This window comes from Neodiprion fabricii, chromosome 4 (genome assembly GCF_021155785.1).
Source record: "Neodiprion fabricii isolate iyNeoFabr1 chromosome 4, iyNeoFabr1.1, whole genome shotgun sequence".
Taxonomy (NCBI): Eukaryota; Metazoa; Arthropoda; class Insecta; order Hymenoptera; family Diprionidae; genus Neodiprion; species Neodiprion fabricii.
In genome coordinates, this window is record NC_060242.1 from 20,767,534 (window position 1) to 20,785,807 (window position 18,274).

At 36.2% G+C, this 18,274-nt stretch overlaps 1 protein-coding gene and 1 long non-coding RNA gene across 3 annotated transcripts in view; one reads left to right on the top strand and one right to left on the bottom strand.

Moving 5' to 3' along the window:
• The window catches only part of LOC124179945 (lachesin-like), a 105,354-nt gene that overhangs the window by 11,720 nt on the left and 75,360 nt on the right, over nt 1-18,274 (bottom strand). Inside the window, exons 3-4 of one of the 2 annotated variants that reach the window (XM_046564829.1) lie at nt 6,108-6,315; nt 4,565-4,726 (exon numbers count right to left, since the gene is read on the bottom strand). In XM_046564829.1, coding sequence (XP_046420785.1) covers nt 4,565-4,726; nt 6,108-6,315 — 370 coding nt within the window. The remainder of the gene's footprint in view (nt 1-4,564; nt 4,727-6,107; nt 6,316-18,274) is intronic. The other variant, XM_046564830.1, reaches the window with a different exon arrangement.
• LOC124179946 overlaps nt 1-18,274 on the top strand; it is a 97,169-nt gene that overhangs the window by 3,538 nt on the left and 75,357 nt on the right. The gene's annotated exons all lie outside the window — the stretch shown is intronic.

Below are 18,274 nucleotides of genomic sequence, written 5' to 3' on the forward strand. Positions count from 1 at the left end.
GAAGTAGTTTCTCGAAACCGAATGATGAAATTAAGCGAGAAGGAAGTAAATGGGAATGGAAAACTTTTCCCCCGTTGACAACGACCGTCGCCTTTGCGATTATCGGTATAGGTACATATATATGTATACATATATACACTATGCAATATATATGTATCTACCATATAATGTGTGTGTGTGTGTCACGGAGCTTGCGATCGATTTCTTCTCAACACTTTCGCGGCCTTACCGAGTTCCAAATTATTCACAATTTTTTCCACTTTCATGGAAATCTTGGAGCGCAAGTACGGGTAAGAAAAAAATATTTGACAGAGAGAGAGAGGAAAAAGAAAATTTTAGCACTCAAAATCTTATAGCAACGGATGCGGAAAAGACGCGGATGTTTATTTCGGTGACGCCCGAGGGAAAGACATTGATTGCAGGATGAGAAGCAACAAGTTCGCGACGTATAAGTTAGAAAAGTGAGGATTAGAACCAGTCGAGGGTAAAGCGAAGAAAAAAAAATGAGGGGGTGAAGGAGGGAGAAAAACTCAAACACCACGGAGCATACTAAACGATTCGAGTTACTCCGGGTGACTTTGTAATCTCCTTATTCTCATATTCTTCGTCATTTTTGCAACAAAGATAGCCGCGACATTGACCCGCGTTCCCGAAGTAATATTTTTTTTTTTTTTTATCGATTTCCTTCTTCCATTTTCTTCCGATTTTCTTCCATACATAATACACGTAACGTGTAAATTTTCCTCGAAATTTTTCATACTGCTTTTACTTCCCTCGATCTCGTTTCAACGGGGGCTGGTAATTCATGGTATTAAACCTGTGTGCAGTGCGTATATAAATTATAAGGGCTCGAAATTTATATAAGAACCGTTTTTCATCGTTTGTGACCCTGCAGGAAGTGGAATATCCTTTTTTTCCCTTTCTTTTCATCTCCTTCTTCTTTCTGATTATGCGATTTCTGTCTTTCTTTCTCATTACTCGCCTCCCCTTCACCGAACTTCACGTCAAATTTCAAAACCCATTATTTTCCTAGAAAGGGGTGGGGGGTGACTTCAAATTTCGCCAGTGAAATGATAAACGGTGTAAAAAAAAAAAAAAAAACAAAAAGAAAAGAAAAACCAACTTCGGCCCTGTATGTCTAAAAACCGTGTAGTTTCGTAGCCAGGACTAAAAAAAAAGTGTTCTTTTTATCAGTTTTTTTTTGTCGACAGCCAGATTATTCAAAAACTCGCAGTGGAAAATCTCTCTTTTTCTCTTTGTTTTCAAACCCCTCCGGAATCATTATTCCTAATTTCTATAAGAATTCGAAAAGTGCCGCAACTTGTAGCGGACAAGACATCGATACCGTCCCCGCTTACGTTCGAAAATTGAGAACGAAAATACGACGATAAGTAAAAATTCCATGCACGAGCAAAAATGGGGGCGAGAAAATTCGCTCTCCGGGGACGTTTTAGTATTTAACTTTGGGACAGGGGGTTTGTTACAGGTTTTCCGCGTCCCGTAACACTCGCGACGACGGACGACGGAAGAGTCGTAAAATTGTTAATAAGTTTTCTCGAGTCGGTGCAACCAGCAGTAGCACCAGCGGTGGAGTTTCGCGTACGGATCGTAAAGCGGCTGCAGTCCTGAAACTACGTCGTTTCCGACCCTTAAAATAAAGCCACCCTGACCCGAATGCATTCAGTTGAATTATACGAAGGCGCGGAAAATGCGTTTATTTTCATTTATGCATGCACGCTCGTATAGATTGTTTAAATTATGACTAATGACGAAAATTGAATAATGTCATTTTCATTTTTTTTTCGGAATTTGTAAGATGGATAGTTTCGCAGATTTCGTCTGTAATCCACGACTTTCTTTGTTGTTAGAGGTAAAAAATGAAAACTCGATTTGCGATATGAAAATCTTGACACGTTGCAAATTCATTCAAGATTTTATAAATTATTCGAGGTAAGAGTTGAAGAATTATTTCTATCGTCTCTGATCGTTTTCCTTATCTTTAGTTGCAATTGAATATTTTCTCAAGTTTTCAAAGTGAAAATTGAAACACTGTACTTACAATTTGGATAGAAAAAATAAACCCTCAAAAATTTCATCACTAATTTGATTTTGTGAAATAATTGAGGCGAAAGTTTGCAAATTCTGTTCTTCTGTTCTCTAAAAATTTAACAGATTAACATTTTCATAGATTTAGTCCTTTCAATTATTCTATGCAAGAAATTTGCATACTATAAATTATCATAACTTATCCTTGATTCTCTTGATTATTTGAGATGGAAATTGAAATACTGTGGTTTTCTATTCTCTTAAAATTTACAAGTTAAAAATTGTCCTAGCAATAACTCGACTCTTTCAATAATTCAATATGTAAATCAAGCAACGGCGTCTCTCTGTAACCTAAAAATTTTCGTCATCCGGATCACGTTCTTCATTCAGTCTTTGAAACTTTCCAAAATGAAAACTTTGAAAATCCATTATGGATATTTTCGAACTCAGGTTCACGTATGAGTGATTGGAAAGTAAATTGCAGTGAATTATCCGACATAAGTTAAATAAATAAACGCTTTGAAAGATCCCTTGCGTTGTTATCGCTATTTCTTTCATTTCATTTTTCTTTCCAATCGGAATGCATTCGACTCATCGCACCGCAGGAAATGAGGAGAAAATTCTTGTTAGACAAGAGCTGGTGAAAATCTTTGAAGGTACAAGGTGAATCCTTGTCAGATCCCGTCGTCGGAATCCTGCTCGGAATGGGAAATACCGAATTGGGTTTGACGCAGAGGGGTGGGAAAATATTATGCCTCCTATAGATGTGTATGCATGTATTCAGCGCGGAGTGCTCGTGTCATTTCGAATCCTGATTCAGGATGCGTGGTCCCTTTGTGCCCACGAGGGTTTGGGGGTTTGACTTCGCCCTTCAGGTCGAGCGTACGTGTGGAATTATCCCCGAAACGTTAGTCGTACACCCGGTTTCGAATCAGTACGCGATATTTCTTGTTCCGAATAATATCGCATTACCATGACGGTTGAATAATGATTAACTACTTCGATCCCCGACTCGGCGAGACGCGCCCCGAGTGCCTGAGAATCTCCTACCGTGATTAAATGTTTTCTTTTGTTTTGTTTTTTTTTTTTGTTATTCATACGTTCTCGCAATTCTTACAAATTTTTAGTACACGCTCCGATCAGCGATCAATTTCAAAAAGTGAGCAAGCCAGATTCTTCTGGACTTTTTTTTACGTTTAATCGTAGACTTGGATCTATCGAAATCAGGATTGCTTGAAGGGCAGGTGAATCGATCAATCAAAAAATAAGAAAAAAAATAAAAAACCAATATTTTAAAGAGCCAGTTTGATCCAAAAATCGATCGTGCGATTGAATAATGGATTAGTTGGAATTTCTAAATTATTGAATGAACGTGAAAATTGGTCAAGCAAGCAACGGTTGACAAAAGAAACCGAGCAATCGGAGAAACAGTTAATCAGAATTCTCGATCAATCAATTAATCAAAAAATGCGAATAATCATAATTTCGTTCGAGTGAGAAGTCTGTGATTAATTAATCAAGCGCAAGTCTTGGAGTGTTTTTTAAAAACACGGATCAACAAATTTATACATACGTACTCGTAGTTTTCTAGTTATATTTTTTGAGAAAGGGAAAATATTCCGATATGACCGTTTAAGGAGTTTGATAATTCTGAATTTTCATTTCCCTCAAATCCTAAACCGTAACGATGATCGCAATATCTTGAAACGCAATATTGCTTCCACCGAACATGAAGACCCGTCAATTTCAACATCGTTTCCTGTATGAAACAGCAAAATTGTTTCCATCCGTTGACTTTATCGACATAACGATGATAGCAAAAAGATCAAAAACGTTTCCTCGAATCGAGTATTTCATTCCCCTAAATATGTCCTGAAAAATGGGAGCGATTTCCGGTACTTTCAATGCTGACATACGCACAGATAGGTGGGATGGGTACTCATGCTTGGAGTTTCATGGTATAAGCGAGCTTTTGTTTTTAAACGAATCCTTATCGGCTGATAGTTTCGAGGAACAACTGTCCGTGTCGAGACGTCTCGATTTTGCAGGATTGCATTGTCCTGCAGCACTTGAGGAGAAGAAAAGTAGCCGGGATAAAAAGTAGACTAGAGCATTGTGTAGGTATGTGTCTTAAAGCAATGGGACGGGGTATTTTATTTACAACCCGCTTTCTTGGCTCAGGAGCAAAGAGATTTCATCAATACGCGTTGTTTTGTACGTCGTTGGGAGAAAAATGTAAAAAATGAAAATAAAAAACACTTGGAATCGTTCGGCGAAGACATTCGTATTTATCTGCTAATAATTAATTCTGACGAATGAATTTCATGTAAATGGAAATAGTGGACGGAATTTTTCTGCGAATATTTCAAACCGTCGATCGTTCGTCCAGATTGAAATACTGTAATTAAAAAAAAAAAAAAAAAAAAAGAACTTGAGTAGAAAATAAAGTTTCGTTTATCATGTTATATAATTGAAAATTAAGATATTAGTAAGCTATAATTTCGAAAAAAATGTACACCTTCTCTGCCCTGGCCCATTAGTTGTATCAGACTTCCGTCCTCGCGTCTCCACGTGATGTTGGGTTTCGGCGATCCGGTAGCTGAGCATCGAAGAGTGACGTTACTGCCCTCCCTGACAACCATGTCTGTGCTTGTAGGATAATCCTCGATGTCCGGAGGAACTGCGCCGAGATAAATTTCCATTTACGAATAATACTGCAAATTCCTCAAATATCTTCACTATTCACCATAACCGAAAAATATAGTTCAGGGTAAAGTGTGAAAATTAGCTTTCTAGCTGTAATAGAAAAATCTAATCCGCGTTGCCATTCTTTTCGATTTCAAGGTAACTCGTACTATTTTTTATTATTTTTTCTAGTTATTGCGATGATTCGATTTCGGTGCATCGGTAAACTGATGATAACGTGACTTGAGCATGGTAGACTTGGAGAAATTTTTACTTCCGGTTACCGCTCAGTCCTTAACTATTTTCATTTTTTACCACAATCGAAATATATAGTTCTAGATACAAAATGAAAATTAGTTTTCCAGCTGTTACCGGAATGTCTGGTATCCGTTACTGTTCCTTCTCATTACGATCACTGTTGCAAAAATTTAATGCTTGTGCAACAATAAATTGACGTTAAAGCCTTGTTTAACTAAAACAGTAGAGTAAACCTCAGAAACTGATTTTGCGTTGCAATTACCAAAAAAGGATCGAAAATAGCGCAAAATGGCTACGCGTACCTCGTTTTTCGTAATTCCAACAATATTCAAACAGTTTTTTAACGATTATTGTTTTACTGAATTTTTCTAGTTACCATAACAAATGAAATTTTTCTCAGTGTATCACGTTACCGAGTCAAAAGTATTATTAAGAATTACGATGATTTCTTTTTCGAGTTCTAATTGGTTTCGAATTTCACGTAAGGTGATCTTCATACTATAGGGCTTAACAAACATCGCACAGATTTTTAATCCATCAATTTTATAAGGAGAGCAGCTTCGAGGTTATATTTTGAAATTACTCAATTATTAACTAATGATCGGTTCAAACAATCTCAAATCGATCCAAAGTTTTACAAAAAAATGGAATGGACTGTCGTAATACTTTTCAATCGATCGCGTCAATCCATGCTCAAATCAAATCACGTTGAGGCTTTATTTAACTCAAAAAAATGTATTAAGCCAAAAAAGAAGATAACAAACGAAAAAAAAAAAAAAAAAAATCTGATGGATCTGATCACGAATTGGCCAAAAGATTCATTTGTCACAACTATAATCGAACTTGACAGTTACTTGCAGAACGAATTTTCTATTATTTTTTAACAACGCTTAAACCAACCAATCGCAACAACGTCAATTCTACCAGAGTTTCTCCAGTAATTATTACTACAGAGAATTATTTTTCTCCGCGAGGATCAAGCAGGGAACAAAGGGTACGACAGCTGCAGTTTTCCGCTAGATAAATCTTGGGAGAGAGTTTCGAGGCCGTAAATCATCGGGGGATGACGCCGAATCATCGCCCCGTTATTCTCGGGTGAATCGCAGCGTAGAGCTTACCGACAATGTCCAGAAAGCCCGTCTGGTACTTCATCGGGTCCGTGTTTATCTGGCACATGTAGAAGCCCCGGTCCGACTCTCGAACGTCCCGGATGTGCAGCCGCCATGTCCGGTGGTCGTTCACCGTTATTGCTATCCTGTAGTTCTTCGTTATCACGTGGTTCGTTATCGTCAGGATCGTCTGCGTGTCGACCCGCAGCCAGGCGACCTGGAAATCGATGATCGGTAAGAAAAATTCCACCGAGTCTTCACCGAGTCGCAAAAAATCGGCATCTTCGTTGTTTCTCAATGTTTGGGAACATCCCTGAATGATTCGAATTTTTTTCAAGGGTCTGATTTGACATTCGGTTGTTTTACGCAATCATTTACCGGCCTATAAATCTATGATCGGTAAAAGGAAAATTGCTTCGATTGTTCGGTTTCGATAGTTGGAAGATCGAGAAGGTATCCAATCATTTATAAGCTATTTATCAGAATCAATCTGCAGGTAATTTTTTTCGAGTTATTATCCAGAAATTTGTCAATCATTTGAAAGTATAGAAGTACAGTTTTATCTTTCTGAATTTTTAATAATTTTGAAAGGTCAAGTCAAGGAACAGTATAATAATAGCATGAGGGAAATCCCATTTTAAAATTTTTTTTTGCACATCTCTTCTTTCATCACATCATAAGTATGCAATTGAATATAGTGAAAATTAGATCCGTTATTGCATTAATAATATTATCGACTACCTACTAAAAATAAGCTTTCGATTTCTGTCGATGCATTTGACATCGATAGATATTATCGCATCGCCTTTAACAAAAAAATTCACATTTTTCTCTAATTGCACTTATGTTCTTTGCATACCAGTAAAACTCACATACGAAACTCATAAGAATTCGTAGTTTGAATGTAATTGTATTGAAATTGTCGAATTTTCGAGTAGAATATCTCGCCAAATGAGAAATCTATCACGCGACAAATCCTTATGACCGATTATCGAAATCTTTATTCCATTCTATGACTAAGTAATTTTTCTCAAATAAATCTAAGAAAAAAAAAAGAGAGAAAATTAAGGGTAACAATCTGTTCGGATTTTTTCAGTCAAATTTTATCAGACTTTGAATAATGCTAGTTCATCATCAACGAATTCATACCCTATTCTTAAAAGTCTAAAGTCTCTTACAAGAGTTCGATGAATCAAGAGTCACAGTCGAAAAATCTGAATATATCGTCGCATTTTCGCAGCTGATCGTCTTACATTTTTTTTTTTTTTTGTTAATTCCTGGTGGTCTCAATTAACGAGAAAAAGCTCGTATAATTCGTCGCGAAAAATTTTTGCACGAGAATGAATTTCACATCCGCACATGCAGCTCGGCCATCCGATTATTCCAGCAATCTCGATTTGAGGCGAAGCCACTAGACAAGACAATCAAAGCATACCATCTACGCCTTTGGTTACCGTGGGACAACCGCAAGCTCGCAAGGCCAAACCGAGCCTGAAGTGAGCCTAAAAATCATACGGTTTTAGCCGCGGCTTCGCAATCCGGAGAATTCCCCTTCGCTTCGGTCAAAGAGAGGGATCGCGATGCATCTATAGCAACCGTTTCGCATTCCATTATCGCTCAAAAGCCAGCGGCTAACCTTTCGACTTGTGAATATTCGCTTTAATTATAACAGCCTCGTTGCAAAATTTTGCAGCGATTCGCGGGTGCAACGGTATTTATTTATTTACTTATTATTTTTTTGTTTCTTTTTTTGTAACGAAAATAAAGCTTCTTGTAATGGAACAAAAAAATCAAGCGGCTGTCGCTAGTTTAGAGAAAAATTACTGAATTCGATGCGATTCTTTAAATCATTCAACTTTTATATCTACGCTTTCTTTGGTCGGTTAATAAGTGTGAAGAATCTCTTTTCGCTCCTTTAGCACCAAACAAAAAAAAATTAGTTCAAATTCTTCCCTTACACAAGTAGGACAAGAACGCGCTGTGCACAACGTCGTAAATAGGCAAGCATGCGAAGGGGCGTTCTCTTATGACTAGATTGGCCATAAATAATGCTCTGTGGTTTATGGAGAATTATTACACCTATGATACAGGTGAGGGCGAAACAAGAACACGCTTATGTTGAGGGCTGCACGATGTTTAGTGAAGATTTATCCATCCTCATAAGAGAGACCATGCAAAACAATTCTATAACTCTGTTAAATTTTTAATCCAGACCAATTGACACGACTGAATTAAACTGACTTGAATGAAAGGGAAGAAAAATAATGTTGAACCATTACTAGACTTTACTTAGAATAGCTTCATCAAAGCTATTAATATCTTCGATAGCCTACCTAATAACATAAAAATACTATCAGTTGATCAAATTTCTGCAATAAAAAAACAGAAAGAGGTGATAAAGGGTTTGTTTGACGATCTTGTTTTGCTTTTTGTCTCTTCTATTTCAATGTCAATTATAGGCATTGGTAATAAATATTTCTATTGATAATTGAAAAAACTTAAAAATTGTTATACAGCGAATTGAGGTACTTCGATTAAAGTATTTTAATTCGATACGTCAAATTTATGAACCAGACCTACGAACAAGTAATCTTAATTGCCTGCGTGGGATTGCTTACGTAAAATTATCTAGTCAATACTTATCGTCGTGAACATTAATTGCATATTGAAAAACTTGGAAAACGATAGTATAAAATATAATTATATATGTAAAATTTTTTTGCAGTTTTGAGTAAATTATATTGTAATTCAGTGAATTACTATTACCCGTACAAGCACCTTTTTCCCATGACGGTAAATTCTCCGGTTAACTTTTACCTTCGGGCCGCGATCATCACAAGTCTTTAAGAGTAAGCGTGCGCGTGATGGGAATTCGGAGAGAGTTTTTGCGTGTTTATCAGTATTATGTAAAGGTATAAACTTTCGCCCCCATTTCACCGCGGATCCGATCTCTCGCAACTCCGCAGCCACTCGATCAAAGGAGAAGAACCCTAACTTGGTTAGTGTGCTCGTCTTATATTATGTAGCGGTGAAACGTCGAGAGCAGGATCTAGAGCTCGTTTTATCCTCCGGGACGTGGAGAAACTCGATTTTAACACAATTACGCCCTCGATTAGTCGGAGGGAAGGCGGGCAACGCCGCCTACCTAAGCTGGTTATTTCTGAGTTGATATTATACCCACGTTTTCGGCAACTCCATTTTTTTTTTTTTTTTTTATAGGGATTTCAGAAATTAGATATCGAAGTGCGAATGGATTAAGTCGAGACGAGTACAAAATTGTCGTACAATTTCGCAAATATTCGTTAGCCTCTCAAGGTGACAAGTTCTTTTTAACATGAACGTTAAATATTTTTTTTAGGTATTTTTTAAACGTTTCTGAAAACTTGGAAAATGATGTCCGTAATTGTTGAACGTCGCATTTGCACGCAAGATCTTTCTAGAATATTTTTCAAACATCCGTGAAGTCTTGGATAATGAAATTTTGTTTGTTGAATGGAGTTTGATATCGCTAGAAATCGTATAGAATTTTTATCAATCGATTTCCACCCTTCCAAACTATTTTTGAACACTTGTCAAATCTTTACGAACTTGCGGAAATCGTCGACTAATATTTTGTATCGCACGTGTCGACATTTTTTCGAACATCATTTATATATTTTTCAAATTCCATGGAATCGTTTGAGATTCGTTCAAACTTTCTGCAATGTCTGTCAAAAAAGTCGTTTTCAATAATTATTCAACCCAGAATGCTGACCGGAATCTTATCAATTCAATTCAAAAACTTGTGAGAAATCGCGAAAAGTTTTTTAAAATCCGTAATTTTTTTTTCACCTAATAAATTTTACCTCTATGTTAAAAACTTTTTCAAGCTTACTTTCAACGATACCTGAAAGTTATCGAAGTGAGTAAAATCTATCACCTCTGAAACAGTGCGACGAGTCTTGTTAATTATGGAATCGTTGAAATTGCAAGAAATTTCAAAAATCGGAGAAACGCCTTTCAACCTTTTCAAAAAAATCTTTGAACCGTCCCAGTTTAACTCTCGAGCTTTTCTGGGTTATTTCGCACCTGTAGGCTTACGCCGGCGGCGAAATCAGAGACTCGTCGTCTTTGGGGTGGTTCTCAGCTCCTCTTGACGAAAAAGAAAACGAAAAAAAGGTTACACCTTCATCTCGGGCGGGTTTCCTGCAGGAGAAACCTTGCGAAACGCGACTATGAATTACAGCCGAAGTTTCCGAGCAGCGCTTGTTCCAAGAGCCTCTGTTTCCCGAAATTCCGCCCTCCGCAAAACTGCACCCCCGGTTTTCCCTAAATTTATCCGCCCGCTTTCGGCGACTGCGGGAATTCACCCCGAAGTCAGAAGTCCCTTCACTCACTTTCTGATTCGCACGGCTGAAAGGTAAACATGCAATTTCACCTTCAATTCCTACCATTTACCAACCCTCGAAATTTCTTCCTAAAAAGTAAATAATTATTTTGTAAGATGTGTTATTTTTCTCAACATTCAAATGTTCTGTATACGTCAAATCCAAATTCGAATTCAAATTATCTTGTGAAATGTGGATCGAAACTTGTTACAAATATTATGTGGCTACAATAATTACCAATCCGTCAATTTTTCCCGAAAAAGTCAGTAATTTTTTCGCAATATTTTGAATTTTTTTCAACATCGAAATTCTGCGTACGTGAAATCTCACTTTGCGTATTGTTCTACGAAAGTTTTCTCCACGCACGGAAAAAACAATAAATATGAATTTTACCTCACCACAAATTTTCCCGAAAAAACTGGGACGTATAAAATTATTAAAGCAATTGAAAACTGTTCACCAAAAATTTTTTAAGTACTCACTCAAAATTCCGTCCAAATTCTAATTAAGCGTTTTTTAATTACGACAGGTACCGATTAAATTTCTGGATTTTCGTCGGATTTCGGAATAATTTTTTTATTCCACGGTACAAGGAATTGGAAAATCGTTGATGATGACACAGATTGTAGGACTATGAATTTATCTTTCATAATTAATTGCAACTAATTGTTGGAAATATGACTGAAAATTATAGATCGTAAGAATTTTCCTACCTCTTTTCTATTCTATTCCTCTATTTATTTGACTAAAAAAATGTTTGACGATAGAACATCGCGTTTGATTTTGTCTAATCTCGTTTTGTTGTTCATTCCTGTTATTTTCGTTATGATTCGAGTCGGGAAAACCTGGAAATGGCAGGAATTCGGGATGATTGACAAGTTGTATATTTCACCGGGTTTATCAAACTGCAGAGGTGTTCCACGAACGTGTATGAGCTGTATATGTATGTAAATAATAAACATATATAACGAGTGCAGTCGGTATACCGAAATGCAAATTCAACGTCAATTTTGCCAAATCAAAAAATATTGGAACTTGAATACACGGATATGCGAATGTGATATGTGACGAAATATGTATATGGAGCATTCCATGTCAAATCAACAGCCCATGTCCCTCACTCCTTTCGATTTTGTAATTTTTTTAGCATGATGCTGTTACCGACCCAAAAGGGAATTTGTTTCAGATTTTTTTAAACAACCAGTGAAATTTACGAAAAAATGACAAACTAGTTCCGAAAATGCTATGTTTAAAAATCGGAAGATTTATGACCGATCAATAAAATAAAAACTCCAATTCCCACGTAGAGAAAATAAAAACGTGTGAAGAAAATAGTATATTCTGAGATTTTACTATCGAGTGGCGCATGAAAATCGCATTTTAAATCGTGCGAATTTTGCCAGATTTCTTGACATGACGTTTTCAAAATTGGTTTTTGACTTTTTTATACTCCACTGATGGTTGAAAAAATATGAAAGAAAAGCCAGACCATTTTAGATTAGTAATAACATCATATTAAAAAATTATCTCAATTAAAGGGAGTGGGTGATATGCTGATTTGACGTGGAATGCCGTATATATGTGTGAGGGCCCATTTTAATCCGATAGCCCTTTCATACAATCAAAGTACATATTGAAAGGATGAACTTTGAATTTGTCAGATTTTTTGGACGCATGAGTTCTTCACGACAACTCGTCCAATAAATTGATTTCAACAATGTTATGATTTTTCACGCCGACGTCGCTTAAAGCCTGGACGATATACGAAAAAGTTCCATCACAAAAATTTTAGGTTCTCTCGTCAACTTCTCGAGAGTATTTTTTTATGAATTTTCATACTCCGTTTGAGTGTGGTTTTGATACAAAATGCGCGCAAATTATTCGAAACTGAAAATTGCTCTGATCGAATGGGCTACAATTTATACACAGCGTGCCTTCTTCAACGCGAAAGGTTTTCTGAAAACTTCATAGCGGATGGTGCAGTTGTTCGGAAGATGTATCAACGAATATTCACAGAGTGGCGAGAATTCCGTTCAAAGTTCGCGGCGCGGCGAGAAGTTTGCTCACCCTGCGCGTGGCGCTGCTGCGCACTCGAGCGCGATCTTCGATTGTTACGCGTCTTGTTTATAATCTCGATTGTCAACTGTTGTTGAGGAGTGATACTTCGGTCTATCATTTATCACGATTCCTGACATGATATGTGAATTCCCTACTGCCGGACAATATTTTCGAAGCATATTCATCCAAGGTAAGAGTTCAACGATGTTTTGGGTATCGTAATGCCGACTATAACTGTCACCGTTCATACCACCGCATTTATAGTACGTATGGATGGGAAATTTCACAGTTCCATGAAAACTATTACTTGTAACTTTTGAACTGCTTTTCCGCCTACTACGAAACTCACGGACAAACTTTGATATTGAAAAAGACATGCAGTGTAAACATTTCAGCCGATTCGATTAGGGTAATATTTTGTTGCAAAAGGTTTTCGAAGATTTTTCATGAAAACTATACTTTAACAGGGCACCTAAAATTGTGCAAAATTATTTCTAGAAGTTTTATAGAAAGATGCGAAACTTTTGTAAGTAAGATGAAAACTTTTTCCATATGTCACCTAAATGTCAAGCTATGTTAACTTGATAAGATGAGAAATCGTGAAAAGCTGATTTTTCGACTAGCTGTGGTAAAAAAATGCTTGGTCAGGAAAATCTGAAAAAATTCAGATTCGATGCTTTCGATACGAACTTCAAGTGAGTAAAAGAGCGAAAAAATGAAAAGTGGTCAGGGAAAAAATCTCGTTTCTCCGTTCGGTGTGACGTGGAATCCCCCATATACATATATGAATATCTCGAAAAAATTCGGACGCAGCATCGCGAATTCGTGTTGTTAACGTCAATGATTGAAATAAAAATTGAACAACCTTTTGTCAACCTGCAAACGGTGTTTGCACACGCTTACTGCATGAGTTCTGAAACGGCAATCCGATGTATAATGTAAATATCTCGCTGAGCTGCGTCAGTCGGCTAGTTTCAATATCGCCGCGACATGTTTTTTCCTATTTTTCTTCCACTTTTGCGAAATTGTCCTTTTTTTCTCTTTCCGAATTTTAATTTTTTTTATCTTTAAATTCCACAATTCGACACTTCATATGACCAAACAATAAAAATCCGTATTCCGTTATTTTCACCGTGAAAAATGCGTTTTCCAATTTTTGCAAAATCCTCAATTTGCAATCGCGAGACTCAGCGATATTCACCGGAAATATATTCAAATTCTTTCCAATTACGACAAACGTTGCGGAATCCGTGATTCGGTGAATTTAATTCGAGAGGCGAATTTTTTTGGTTGATTTTTTTTAATTGTTTGTTTGATCACTCTTTGTGTTTATTATCTCGTTTCGCTTCAGGTACCTAATTGCGCTTATTAAATTGCACACTCTATCATGTTTTCAACGAATCGATAATTGAACAAATAAACAATTATTTTGGAAAATTGATCAAATTAACAATAATACTTTCGATGATTTTTATCCAAAAATACATGTTCACGATATTCATGAAAATTTCAGCGTTATTCATAAATGTATTTTCAATTTTTCCAGACAATATCGAACAAACACATAATTTAATCACTAAATTGTGTCGGCCCGCTTACACATTCATTTCTGCAAACCTGCTACAAATCTTGAATAAAAAATAACGGTAAAAAAGAAGGCGGAAAACGGTTTAAAGTAGAAGATTCAAGTTTATTCCGTAATTAAATGCCATTTCATATTGATCTATAATCTTCTCACACAAAACGGGATTATTTCAAACGTGCAAAAAGTCTTTGGGTTGAAAATAAACAATAATAGAAAAAAAATGGCTTACGAATTTGACTTCCGTAAAGCGCACAGGTGTTGAAACATCCGTTTACCCCGATTTTAAATTTATTTACTCTCCTCGAACGTGGCGAGAATACTTCTCGAGTTTCTTTTCTCTCTTTCTCGTTTTTTCCGCCAAATTTCTTTTTCTTTCCTCCCATCCTCTCTCTCTTTCTCTCTTTCTCCCTTTTTTTCCTCAGGTGTAAACCGACGTTTCATACACACAATTCGCTTCCCGTAACAAAGAATCCCTCGCTTACAACAGGCAACTGCACTTCCAAGCGTTCTTAGTTCCCTATACATATGTATATGTATATATACATACATATATACCTGCTCGTTGCACAATTTTCTTCGTCCTGCGCTCGGCGCTCTGCCAGGAGTCTAATTATTCCTACACCGTTAAACCCGTTTAGCACATCGATTTTGCAACTTTAAGCATTCTCTCTCTCTCTCTCTCTCTCTTTCCCTCTCCCTCCCTTTCTGTCTTTCGAGCAACACCTTGAAATTCGTGTACACACACACACACACTCACAGTCCAGCATAATTTTCCCATTCTCGATAAGTCACACTGAGCAAAAATCAATCAGTTTCTATTTCGCTTCCGAGCGAAAGCATATGAGTAAGAAAATTTATTTCACCATATATAGTAAGAAAACGACTTATATTTTGTACACGGACATACGTGTACGATGTAACATATAATAATAACAAGTGTATTGTCATATTATACCAAAAACGGGAAAATCTGCAGAGAAAATATTAAAGAGCCCGTGAATACAACTTGTCCAATTTTTTATATAATTTATACATATAGACAATCGAAAGATTTGAATATCATCTAAATATATTATGCATGCATGGAAATTTTGCGTCGAGAATACGTTTTGTATACTAAAATTCATTTTCTCCATTTCTTTTTTTAGCAAAAGTTTATCCTGGGTTCTTATATATTTTGTGCGCAGCGTCGGTGGTCAAGGAGGGTTGATTCTCTTGGGAGACCTGCCACCGTCTGCAGGCTTGGTCCCTTTCATTTTTGTTTATTTGTTTATTTTTTCTTTTTTTTTTTTTCTTCTTTCATTCACCAACTTTGAATACGTTTTCTAAATCTACGTTATTTCATACGATTAATTCTAATTCGGTATACAATTCCGTCGCAATGACGAATCGTGAGAACAGTGAGAATCAGTTTCGTTTCGAATCGATACTTTGGATGTGTATGAAAATTACGTCGGACAAACGACAGTTTGTCAAATATTTTTCAAAGGGAAATATCACGAGTGAAGAAAATAGTAGAAATTAGAAAAGACCGGTATTAGAATTCCAATTTTCAAACAAAAATAGTATACATAAAATAGGACGAAACAAACAACAAGAGCAGCAGTAATTAAGTTATAGATAAAGTGGAAAAAGCATTAAATTCAGAATTGAGATTTGCTTGTTTCTTTCTAAATGATAAGCAGTCATATGAAAAATAAATTGAAGATATTTATGAATTGTTTCTCCAAATTCGCTTTTTTAGAATTCTAACACCCTGTACAACGTGCGCACGTATATATTATACAACGTGTTATTCCGCAGCGTTTGCGTCGTTCGTAATAATATTCTTGTGCATGTCACGCGCCCCGAGCTGCACGAAATAATGCTCGTATATTACAACGTACATAAAGTTCAAAGTCAAAAGACTGGCGGGAATTTTTATGCATACCTACATCCTGCGACTCGCGTTGCGATTTTATAGTGTCTGCATATTATATCGTCGGTATGCGTTGCGGTTGCAGAATAATATTCAAAATTGCGGTACATTGAATACCGTTCCAACCCTCGTCCGCGTTGTCGAAAATTGCCTGATTAACGAATCTGCGTGTCTCGTTTCGATCAAAAATCTTCGCATTAATTCGACATAGATACAATTCATTCTACACGTGGAAGGAATTTTAATCCGTTTCCAAAAATATTTGTGGGTAATTTTTTTTTCACCAGCCAGCTCGGAATTTTGAGGGAATCAAAGCTGATACAGAAATAGGCGAACGACTTTCGGTTCGATCGAAAATGTTTGGATTGATTTATACAAAATTCATTATGCGAATCAAAGAAATTGTGATTTATTTCCAAAAATATTTTTGACTGATTTGTTTTCGTTTACTAGCTTAAATTATAATTTTCAATAATTTTTTTAAAATCTTATTTGTTCGTTCTTTAGTCCAAAAAAAATTTTTTTTTTTTTTTCATTAGCTATCATCGAAGTAGCGTGATACAAGTATGAATAATGTAACCAAGAATGTTTAATGACAATAATTTCAAATCGAAATGTTTGTTTTCTCATTCTGCTGACATAATAAACGTAAAAATTTTTTTCACGGTTTTTGTTAATTCATTCTCACGGTATTCTAAATTCCACCCCTTAAATTTTTTCGTATAAACTAAACGATAAACTATCACGTGCAACTAACGCAGTCAGCAGCTATCACGCCTCGTCGTAATTTCCCCAGGTTTAACGTCCAAGGAAGATAAAAAAATTTACGCTTCACCGTTCATTCAATTTTTCTCTCACATTTTTCACCCCTCTTCATACTTTTATCATTTTGTTTGGCGATATTTCGGTTATTTATTTTTTTTTGTTATGTACGTATGTTTCGCGTTTTGTTGAGTCGAGGTTTTCACCGAGCGCCTGGTAACAAAAAAAAAAAAAACAATACAATATGATACGACTTTCAACAAACCTATAAATTCATTACAATTGTTGTAGGAATACAGAAAAATAACTGATCGCAAATTTATCGATACTTCTATCTTTGCAAATACAGACGAAATTGTTTCAAATTGTTTCAAATTACGTTCGCAAAATGTTTCAGCGAGAGAAAAACTGCTGACTAGATTTAAAAGAAGTTTTGAAAATGGTGAAATTTTTGGCAAACATGCGAAATTTTTACGTTCAAATTGGGTTTTGATCGAACATTTTTGAATAATCGGAATATTTCTGCGCCGGGAATAAATAAGGAGAGGCTGAGAGAGAGAGAGAGAGAGAGACGAGTAAAGTCCCGTCAGTTCAGACGGAGGCGTCCCGACGTCGACGTAGCGTGAAAGGCGCCCGTTGCTGCGGCGGATCGACGACGTATATATAAATGCGTTTCCATGTGGGACAGATAGGAAAAGCTGTCTTTCAAAGCGATTCGAGTCTCGGAGCGCTCAAGGCCTCTGAGTTTCTTATTTTTTTTTTTTTAAATTCGGAGTAAAATAGAGCTCGAAGAATCCGCAGACGGATCTCTCGGCTCCTCTCCCTCCTTACTCGCCCATCTTTTTTATTCTTTCCGTCAGCCAACCCTCGGTTTACGATTAACAAAAGCCATGTCCACCCTTTTCCGTTTTTCTTTGTACAAAATATATTTAAGGTACGCAAACACGCCGGGATTTCTTGCACCTGTAACACTGGATTTAGAAAAACACGTTTTTTTTCCAAATTCCTTGTGCCTGTCTATTTACAGTATATTTTTACTATGTGTAATATGTATATATCGACTTGAAATTGCGTTTGTATTAGTTCTTTTTTTTCAGAAACAAAGTATTTGGACGCTTGTAACTCTTTTTTTTTGTTTTATGTTTCTTGAGCTTGATTTATATTGATGGCTTGTTTTTGTAATATTTCGTATTTTGTATCGACTAGAATATGCGTTAATATTGCTTTTTTAGAAGAAAAGAATATTCAAGATACAGTTAGCTTTGTTTTCTGTTTTTTCAGCTTGCGTTATATCGATGACCCATTTATGTAACATTTCACATTTTTTATCGACTCGAAAACGTCTTTCGATGTTTTTCTCTCAGAACGCGACAACAGGAGGAGATTTATTTTTTGTTTCTTTTTTCAGTTACAATATGGATGTTATTTATTCATTTATTTTTTCTCAAATTGACAGTAAAAACAACAAACTTTTCGAAAAGAAAGG